The sequence below is a fragment of the Coenobita brevimanus genome, chromosome 80, assembly GCF_032717465.1.
Source record: "Coenobita brevimanus isolate Jiangsu-jjx chromosome 80, ASM3271746v2, whole genome shotgun sequence".
NCBI lineage: Eukaryota > Metazoa > Arthropoda > Malacostraca > Decapoda > Coenobitidae > Coenobita > Coenobita brevimanus.
Genome location: NC_137033.1, coordinates 19,210,026 through 19,219,549, shown reverse-complemented (window position 1 = coordinate 19,219,549; position 9,524 = coordinate 19,210,026). Strand labels below are relative to the sequence as shown.

The 9,524-nt window shown below is 45.7% G+C and overlaps 1 protein-coding gene across 1 annotated transcript in view; it reads right to left on the bottom strand.

Moving 5' to 3' along the window:
* Window positions 1-218: 218 nt before the first annotated feature.
* LOC145409196 (A disintegrin and metalloproteinase with thrombospondin motifs adt-1-like) overlaps window positions 219-9,524 on the bottom strand; it is a 39,203-nt gene continuing 29,897 nt past the window's right edge. Inside the window, exons 12-22 of the mRNA XM_080279688.1 lie at window positions 5,706-5,848; window positions 5,259-5,497; window positions 4,774-4,934; window positions 4,299-4,435; window positions 3,448-3,650; window positions 3,120-3,225; window positions 2,620-2,734; window positions 1,874-2,031; window positions 1,172-1,418; window positions 784-1,053; window positions 219-355 (exon numbers count right to left, since the gene is read on the bottom strand). Of these exons, the coding sequence (XP_080135814.1) occupies window positions 219-355; window positions 784-1,053; window positions 1,172-1,418; window positions 1,874-2,031; window positions 2,620-2,734; window positions 3,120-3,225; window positions 3,448-3,650; window positions 4,299-4,435; window positions 4,774-4,934; window positions 5,259-5,497; window positions 5,706-5,848 (1,916 nt within the window). The remainder of the gene's footprint in view (window positions 356-783; window positions 1,054-1,171; window positions 1,419-1,873; window positions 2,032-2,619; window positions 2,735-3,119; window positions 3,226-3,447; window positions 3,651-4,298; window positions 4,436-4,773; window positions 4,935-5,258; window positions 5,498-5,705; window positions 5,849-9,524) is intronic.

Sequence of the window (9,524 nt, the reverse complement as noted above, 5' to 3'; positions counted from 1 at the left end):
AAAGCCCGTGAGGATAAAAACAGGAGAGGGGACAGAAATTCTGATGCCTATTGGACAGCCATGAACAAAAATTTTGCCCACAGTCCTCTTCACTGCTTCCTGCCTTCCACATCCGTCAGTCGTCAAAGAAGTGTTGGCGAAATCTTACTCATGACTGTACAAGATTCAGATAAACAATAACAACGGACAAACAATTAGCTACCTAAGAAACAGAGTGCTTATAATCGACTCCCTGTTTTCCTGACGTCATTCAATACGGCGGCCAACCAGCGACCGATGAAGGAGTTAGAGGAAGACGCCTCCAGTGTCTCCAGCGGACAACGACCCTTCCGACACCTCCGATACCCTGCCTCAGCTGGGGGAGGCACCGAGGAACACCTCCACTTCTCCATCTCCTCCTCCTCCTCCTCCTCCTCCTCCTCCTTCCCCTCTGTCGTCTCCTTTACCCTCATACACGCAACCTTCACCTCCTCGTAACCTGGAGAAAGAGTGAATAATGCATAAACTAAAATTCAAACGGGTTATAATCTCAAGCAGCAAGAAAAATGTTTAAAATCTATTGAAATTAAAAACTATGTGTATCATTCAATAATTATGTTAGCGATTTTTATAGTTGCCCTCCAACAAGTAATACGAATCGCTTCCTCCATGTATTTCAAAACCCAAATAAATTCTTATTCACACTGACCATCCCCTGACTTTTATACTACAAATTCTATTAATATCCACACACACACACACACACACACACACACACACACACACACACACACATTCACTCACCGTATCCACAGGTGACGGAGCAAGGAGACACCACCACGACCCTCCACCTATACTCAACCATCTCCTCGTCAAACCTGCTGGAGACGCTGCCGTTGTTTCCGTGATGTCCTTGTGGGTTGAGGGGTGTCAGAGGGAAGGCGTGTGGCTGTACGAACGCCTCCTGATCCGTGGCCTCGTCTCCAGGGGCAGGAGGAGGGTGACTCACGAACAGCGGATTCTTGAAGTCGATGGATGCACTCGGCTCGTCCACGCCCCTGCCTCGGGATGTCACTGAAAAGGTATGAGAGACTGTGATATAGTTATGTTAGATAAGGTTAGGGGAAATACGCAGCAATGTTACGAACGAATGAACTTTAGTGAGAGGATGAAGTTACTGGAGTGAACTTACTGGTATGGTTAATCTGATCCACTAATGACAGAATGAGCTGGTCAGTGACGGTGCTTGACAGGAGGTGGGAGGATGAGGTGACATCCCTGCGCCCTCTCCAGGAGTGCCACAGGGTGGGTGGGGGGGCGTGTTGCAGCTCTAGTGGCACCCCCCGCTCTATGGGCACCAGGTCGAAGGAGCGGCCGCGACTGCGCTCATACTCGGTGTAGATGGTGTTCCGGAGTGGCGTCCCTTCGTCTGAGAAATCCTGACGAAGGAGAGAGAGTGGAAATGAAGTGGGAGAGCAATTGACGATATAAAACCTGCGCCAGACGACTCAAAAACGTTACTTGATGAAAGATGTAAAAATGCAAAATATACCCACAAGAGGACGAGCTGTGTTAAATCAAAGAAGAGGGTTAAACAAGAGGAAGAGTTGTGTTAGGTGAGATACAGACATGTACAAATACGATTTACGCCGAGAAAAAGAAGATAAAACACAGAGGCGGTGAAACTCGATATATACCAACGAGAGGAAGAGTTTTGTGTGTGTGTGTGTGTGTGTGTGTGTGTGTGTGTGTGTGTGTGTGTGTGTGTGTGTGTGTGTGTGTGTGTGTGAGCGCGCATCTTTCCATTACATTTCAGTGTTCATAATTCATTGTTAAATCAAAATCTCCACGTGCTCTCCTTCCCCTTCTTCCCTCCACTCCTCCTGCGCCTCACCAGACACTTCCCGTTGAGGCAGTAGGACAGTCTGCCGCCTCGGTCCCTGGAGCAGTCGGTGCCGAAGGGGAACCACCCGTCCTTGCCGTTGACGCGGTAGAAGCGGTAGTCTAAAAGGGCGTCCTGGCAGGCGACCGTGCAGGGCCGGTCAGGGTCGTCTGAGGGATGAGAGATAGAGGGAATCAGTGAGGGAGAGGAGTGACAGGAAAAGGAATGAGTGAGAGAGGGAGGGGGAGTGAGGGAGGAGTGTAAGAGGAATAAGGAAGAAGAGAGGATAAAAGGGAGAGGGGCGTGAGAGAGAAGTGAGAAGGGAGAGGGGAATGAGAGAGACGTGAGCAGAGACAGGAAAGTGAGAAAGGAGTGAGGAATGAGAGGTGTGTGCGGGATGAATGAGGGGTGAGAGGAGTGATGAGGTAGAGGAGATGGAGAGAAGTGTGAGCAGTGGGAGACGATGGAAGAAGGCAGTGCAACATCTTCAGTGTAAGCATCGTTATTTTCTTTAGTCATGGAAATCTGCAGAGAGGTAGTACGGATAACCTACCAAGATCGTATTGTAAGCGGCACTGGCGATTTCGAAACATCTCCCCTTTAGCGAATTATTCTACACATTAAGTCTCATTATCCCCAAGAATATCAATGGAAACTGTCGATATTAAAACTCTAATATGCAAGTGAATGCTAAGATATAACACAAAATAAATAGCTTAGGAAAAGGAGTTACGAAGCCTACAATGCCACTTACTCACCTCCAGTGCTGACCAGTTGCATCCCCAATCCTGAAAGCTTATCCACGTTGCTCCTGAAGCGGCCACACACCTCACTGGCATACTCGAAGGGAGTCATAAGCTTGTCACAGTCCAGCTGAGAGAGGGGAAGGAGATGGAGAAGATATGGGGATGAATGTTAATATAAGAGAGAGAGAGAGAGAGAGAGAGAGAGAGAGAGAGAGAGAGAGAGCACTTATGACACAAACTAATATAAATAACATCATTATAACAGAATCTCTCAAGTCAGGCTCAAGAAAGGCCTCCCGTGGTGAAGAAATTAACTCTGTCACTAAGGCTGGTGCTCTGTGATATCTTAAGCTAACACCAAAAGAATTCGTTCAACTGAGTGTAACACTAGCAGATAAAAGCTTCAAAATATATTTGGGTTAATCGGTTTTCTCCTATTGATTTAATCTGTTTTGTCAAAGTAAATCCTGGTAGTCAAAGGGTTAAATAGAAAAGTGAATTAAAGTACTCACTGGGTTAGGCGGCGTGCAGATCTGAATGTTTCTACTGACACCCGTACATCCTTTTCCACGACACTCCCTGCTCACCAACTGAATACCCTTGGCCGGACGCAGGCAACTGGAAAGACGTATATCAGGCGTTATTAACCAGCCACTTGGATTTACCCTGGAAGACCTCTCTCACTGACTTTAGAATTGGCTTTTCGAACTGGGAGAGTTAGATATCACCTTCAGTAACCCCTCCACTATCAAAAATCTTCCGTAAACTGAGGAAAATCGTCTGTCTGTAGCAAGCATGAAATAAAAATACGAATGTCACTGGTCTGAAGGGTTCCATTACCTAAAACGGCAGGCAGAAGCAGCTTTCCAGGGCCCCCACTTCGGGACCCGAAAATTGTGGTCTGGGGTGATGGGGGTGACCCAGATGTTGGAGGGGGAGGGGCGCTGGGGACCGAGGGGACGGTGGGGGTCGGGGGCCCCCATGTCAGGTCGGCAGGTCAAGGGGTCAGCTCCGTAAAGGGCGTCAGGTTCACAGCGGAACTCCTGAAAAAAAAAAAAAAATGAAAAATACGTTGAATCTATGAACCTACATAAGTTTTCTGCTGTAAAAAATAGAAAGAGATGAACATAGTGGGAAAGAAACAGTACACGATTTAAAGAAAGAGCCTGATCACGTAAAATAACACACACACACACACACACACACACACACACACACACACACACACACACACACACACACACACACACAAAGATGCCCCACGTTCTTTTGCAGCTGATTACTTGATCACATGACACTCCTGCAGGAAAGGTAGTGCCACGTCTTTTCCCTATCTTATTTAATTATATTTGGCCTTAGACTTAATGTCAGCCTAGCATCACTGCATCATGGCTCCGCATTTACGTTGGAAGCAAGGTTCAGTTTTGCTAATTTTATACCGTTCAGTTTGATGGCGTGTTTTTTGTTCTACTCATGCCATCTCCATTTTTTATTATTAATTAAGACATCTTTAGTGTTCCAGTAATTAATAGAGTGTGTATCTAATACCTCTAGTTCAAGACGTCTTTCCTGATCTATGTAAAATCGCCTTGAAGATGGTGCCTGACGGAGAAGGACAATTCAAGCCTGCAGATCATCGGGCTCACATCTACGTAATCCTGGGACCATAACACAATAACAACAGTTCTCACCGTGCAAGCCCCAGCCACGCAGAATGCCGGCAGTGAGGAAGGCGACTGACACACGGTACCATCCGGAAAACTTCGACCAGTTGACTGCACATCTCGACCTCCAATAGTGTCGCATTCAACCTCACAGTGCACCGGACCTTGGGAGAGGAGAGATGATGGAGGTGGAGGGTAGAGAGAGTGGGGAGGGGGAGGGAGGAGGGAGAGAAAAAATAGAATGAAAGAATTTATGATGGCACTAAAAAAAAAACACAGCAATAGACCCAATGATACCTTTCAAGGACAGTTTTTTTTACAGAGAAGATTATGACCATGCGTATGTTATTTCATTCTATGACTGGAATGAGGAGATTGGGTAGAGAAACCAGCATCAGAAATAGTAAGTTTTCTTCCCACATCATCATCATCAGCACCAAAACTTTAGACATTTCCTTTTCAATCCCCATCCAGCCGGAGGTCATGATTCACGGACACTTACCTCTGTCGGGTACCCTTCCAGCGGTGCCTGTGAGGAGTGTGGATGTCCTGGCAAGTGTCCTGCAGGTGTCGTGAGCGTAGTCCTGCAGTGTCCTTCGCCTGCCCATGCCACACTCCTCCACCGCGGAACACAGGCGGTACCGGTACTCCCCGTGGCACGTTCTGCAAAGGATTATAGTTTGAATCGCACCTCCTATGGACGAATGGAAATTATTTTATTTTGAGGACACAGTACACTTTCTCCTTGTCTTACTTTCCATTTGTCTAGATTATGCACACCCACTTATCATCAGAATATTGCTAACCAGCATTGTCCGCACGATAATCTACATTTCCTTCCTATCTATCTACCTATAGACAGACAAATGGACAGATAGATGGATATAAGTATATGTGTACATGTGTGTGCTGTATGTGTATGGGTTAAAATATTTCTAACCGTTTTTACATCCACTCCTCTAATTAGTTGTTTGCTACCAGCCTCACCTACATCGCCTCTCAGACAGTGCCAGTCCAGAGCTGCCTGAGGACAGGATGCCGTCCACGCCGTACAGGCACTCCGACCGGCACTCCGACCATGGCCCCCACTCCCCCCCTACCCCATGGCTCCCCCCACCACTCAGGGGAGAGGTGGAGGGGGAGGTGAAGGAGGAGGAGGAAGGAGTAGAGGAGGGGGGAAGAGGAGGTGCTTCAGGATCCTCCACACATCTCCCTCTTCGGCACCACTGGACGGAGAGAAACACAAGACAAATCATCATCATCATCTTCACCATCATCATCATCATCATCATCATCATCATCCATCCGTCCATCCATCCATTATCATTCAACCTTGTACTGTCATATATCACATCATCATCATCATCATCATCATCATCACCATCATCATCTTTAAAAAACAGGTCATTGGACTGCGAGTGTTAATATACCTACCATACGGTGTCCACAGGTAGTGCCCTCCAGCGCTGGGTGTGACGTCCATGTGTAGTGGTCCCTGCGGCAATGTAAGTCCTGGCAGATATCCTCCAGGTCTTGGGTGGGGGCGTGCTCGCTACCCACACCATGCTTCAGCAGGCCTGAGGGTGTGGGGTGAGGAGGTTAGGAGAAATTATTTATATAATGGATGCAGGAAGCGGCCATGGTCAAGGATGGAGCTGGGGAGGGAAGGAGGAGCAGAGGAGGCCAAGAGACAGGCAAGGATGGATATAATTACTGGGAGGGAAAGAGGGGCAGAACCAGCACACAGAGTAAGAATGCATATAATTATGAGAAACAAGGAAATTACAGTAGGTGTAAAAAGTATGAGCTTCCTTCGTCGAAACACAGTACGGTTCTCAGTTCCTGCCTTGATGCCCAAACAGACAGATATGTTGTACTACGGTCAATTTGCTTTTACATGGCAGAACTGGATCACTCTGAAACCTGAAAACTGAATCGTGGTTGCTTGAAATTCGATGACCCTCATATATGAAGTAGGAATGAGTCTCTGATTACTTATCAAGTCAGTCCTTCAGTATGACTACACTCTGCCATCAACTGAGCTGGAGGGGGTTAGGAATTTTGTCATGTTAAATAAATAAATAAATAAACGATATTCACCGGAATTTTGTCACTTTAAATTAAAAAAAAAAAAAAAGCGATATTGACCCTCCAGTCTGCCTACACCTAGACATTTACCAGGCTGAAAAGGGTTAGGAATCTTCAAGTTAAGAAAAAAAATAAAAGAACCCGCTATATTTCTCTACGGCGCACGAAGATCCACTACACTGTGCCTTTCTTTGTACCACTGTTCTTCCCACTCTTCACTGTGCTGCCAAATTATTAAATAGATAAAATATGGATTACATGCCTAACCCAATCTGAGGAGAAATAGTGACTGCAGAACCTCTTCCTTCAATATTAAAGTTTCAGTTGTTATCTATTTTAATGACTCTTGCTCAGGCAATAAATATGAATAGATTTGACTGATATTCGTCCTCCAACCTTGTACAAAATCATCTGTCGGTAGAAAGAATGAAATAATAGAAAACTTCATGGTAGGGAAGAGGTTAATGAGGTGTTTGGTAGGCGAATGAAAGAGACGTTGCGACGGACATTGATGGAGCACAGTTAATGAACAATTACATAACTCTCTCTCTCTCTCTCTCTCTCTCTCTCTCTCTCTCTCTCTCTCTCTCTCTCTCTCTCTCTCTCTCTCTCTCTCTCTCTCTCTCTCTCTCTCTCTCTCTCTCTCTCTCTCTCTCTCTCACTATTATTATGGGCAGTGGAGAGAGTAATGAAGGATCGCCCCGTCTGTGTCTAGCCATCTGTCTATCTATCTATCTATCTACTAGTCTACCTCTATGTCTATCATTTGCTTTAGAATTTATATACTAAGTTATCCATCAGCGTCTCTCCCACACATAGCGAAGTGGATGCGAAATATGATACAATAAAATGAATGAGCATATGGACAGAAGGACTGCTTATATTTACACATATTCACAGTCCCTTGCACTCATTTACAGTAATTTGGACTGTAAGCATGATACAATAATTCCCTCGTGTGACCTTCAGTACTTCCATGTAATGACCTTCCACTCTTCCCTTCCCTTCACACTGTTTTCTTCCATCCCTCTCTTCGTTCCCTTACCACATCCCATTTGTTGCTTTCCATCCTTCTCTCTCTCTCTCTCTCTCTCTCTCTCTCTCTCTCTCTCTCTCTCTCTCTCTCTCTCTCTCTCTCTCTCTCTCTCTCTCTCTCTCTCTCTCTCTCTCTCTCTCTCTCTCTCTCTCTCTCTCTCTCTCTCACCATTTTTTAATCATTCCCACAGCTTCCCTCATCTTCCTCTCACACCTACATTCGTTTCCTCTTTATCCCTCTCCTACCCGCCCCTTCCCCCTCCCCTCCTCACTCCTGCCTTGTCTATGTCTCCTTTATCGCCTCCCAACCCTTCGGTCAATCCTCTCTTTCCTTTCCACCAGCCCCCTTCCCCCTCCCTAGCATTTCCTTTTATACTCTCCCTTCCCCTACATCCCATCCCATCCCCTCCATCTCCCTCCCCCTCCTTCGACACCCCATCCCCTCCCCTCCCCTCAATCTCCCTCCCCCTCCCTCTTCCCTCTTCCCCTCCCACCTCATTATCCTCACCTCCAGCGACCCACCCTGGCCACATCAATGGCTGGGGCGGAAATCCCTATATATAACACACACTGAAGGGTAAATGAACTTCGCTACTGCACACCCTGTACTTTTTGCCACAGTAGTGTTAGTCCCACGGCCTTTGTTGCTGCTGTGACCCCAGGCTTATCTAGACGTGAACTCAGTGGACTGCAGGCTGAAATTCCCCCTCTCCTGCAGTCCATCTCGGGGATAGAAAAGGCGTTGAGGGTGGTATGTGTAATTGGGCAGCAGCTAATGGGTGGATGATGATAATCTGTTCACCTCTGTAAATCATAACGCTATACAAAAAATTATTTTCTTCCAGTTTAGACACCGATGATTCTACTGTTCTATATGCGTTAGTTCTGTCTGAGTGTGGCTTATCCTTAACTTGTGGTTAATTCTCTTTTGACATCATGTGTCTGGTTTACGCTAGTCCTGTAGCTAATTTTTTCTGACCTCAGTGACTCAACCTTCTCAGCTCCTATGTATTTTTTTCTTCATTCTGGCTACCTACGGACAGCTTTATTCAACTGTGGAATAACCTCTCGTATTGATAGTGTTCACGAAGGCTCTGTCTAACCTCTCCAGTTCGACAGGTCTCTTCTAAACTGTATTCTCGTATACCAGTCTGAAGTTAGCATAAATAGCATGAATAAAGGCATCATCGCAGGGAAAGGGACGAGTATCCAAAACCCTCCCACTTCCTCTCTATTCTACAGCACGTCCTTCTCTCCACTCTTCCAGCCATTCCCTCCAAAGAGACACTGTTATTCGAGCAACAGCACCGCCCAACAGTCACCGGAAAAAAAAAAAAATGAATCACCACAAGTTCATCCCACAAAACATTTCATTGCCTTACTATTCCTTTCTGTATCAATTTTTTTATTTATTTATCCCTGTTACCTCTAGACGATTTTATCCAGCTTAGCAAAGACATTTGGAGCTGGAAGATTTACCCAGAACCTTCATGAACTTGTTTAGTACCAAAGGAGTGCGGGAGAGAGACACCTACCTTCATGTGGTGGTTCCGATATAACCAAGTCGAAAGAGCAGGTGCTAGAGAGATGGTCCAATGTCATCATAGTTTTTACTCGATATATACGCGACTCCTCAGATAATAATAATAATAATAATATCATCATCATTATCATCATCACCATCATCGTCATCATCATTATCATCATCATCCCTTTACCACCATCTAACAGTAACAAATACAACATGGCAGAACAGTCATCTTCATCCTCATCCTCCTCATCATCCTAACGCTACTCCCATTATTATGAACTGGGTGGGCGGGATCCAGTAACAGGAAAAAAAGATAACAAAAAATATGAATAAAGAATAAAAATATCATCAGTACCCATTGAAAATACACCAAGCTTCCATTCACTCATAATTCAAATCATTCAGTTTTTCGTCTCCACCCCACAGGCCAAACTACCCACCTAATTTCACCTGATTGGGACGGTACTGTAAGTGGCTTTGGAAATTTCGTAATGCCTTTTCCTTCGCGATTTATTCTGCACGTTACACCTGAACATCCTCTTTATCCCCTAGCATCCGGTGTTAGACTTTAGTTCACTCTTGTTACCTCCAAACGAATT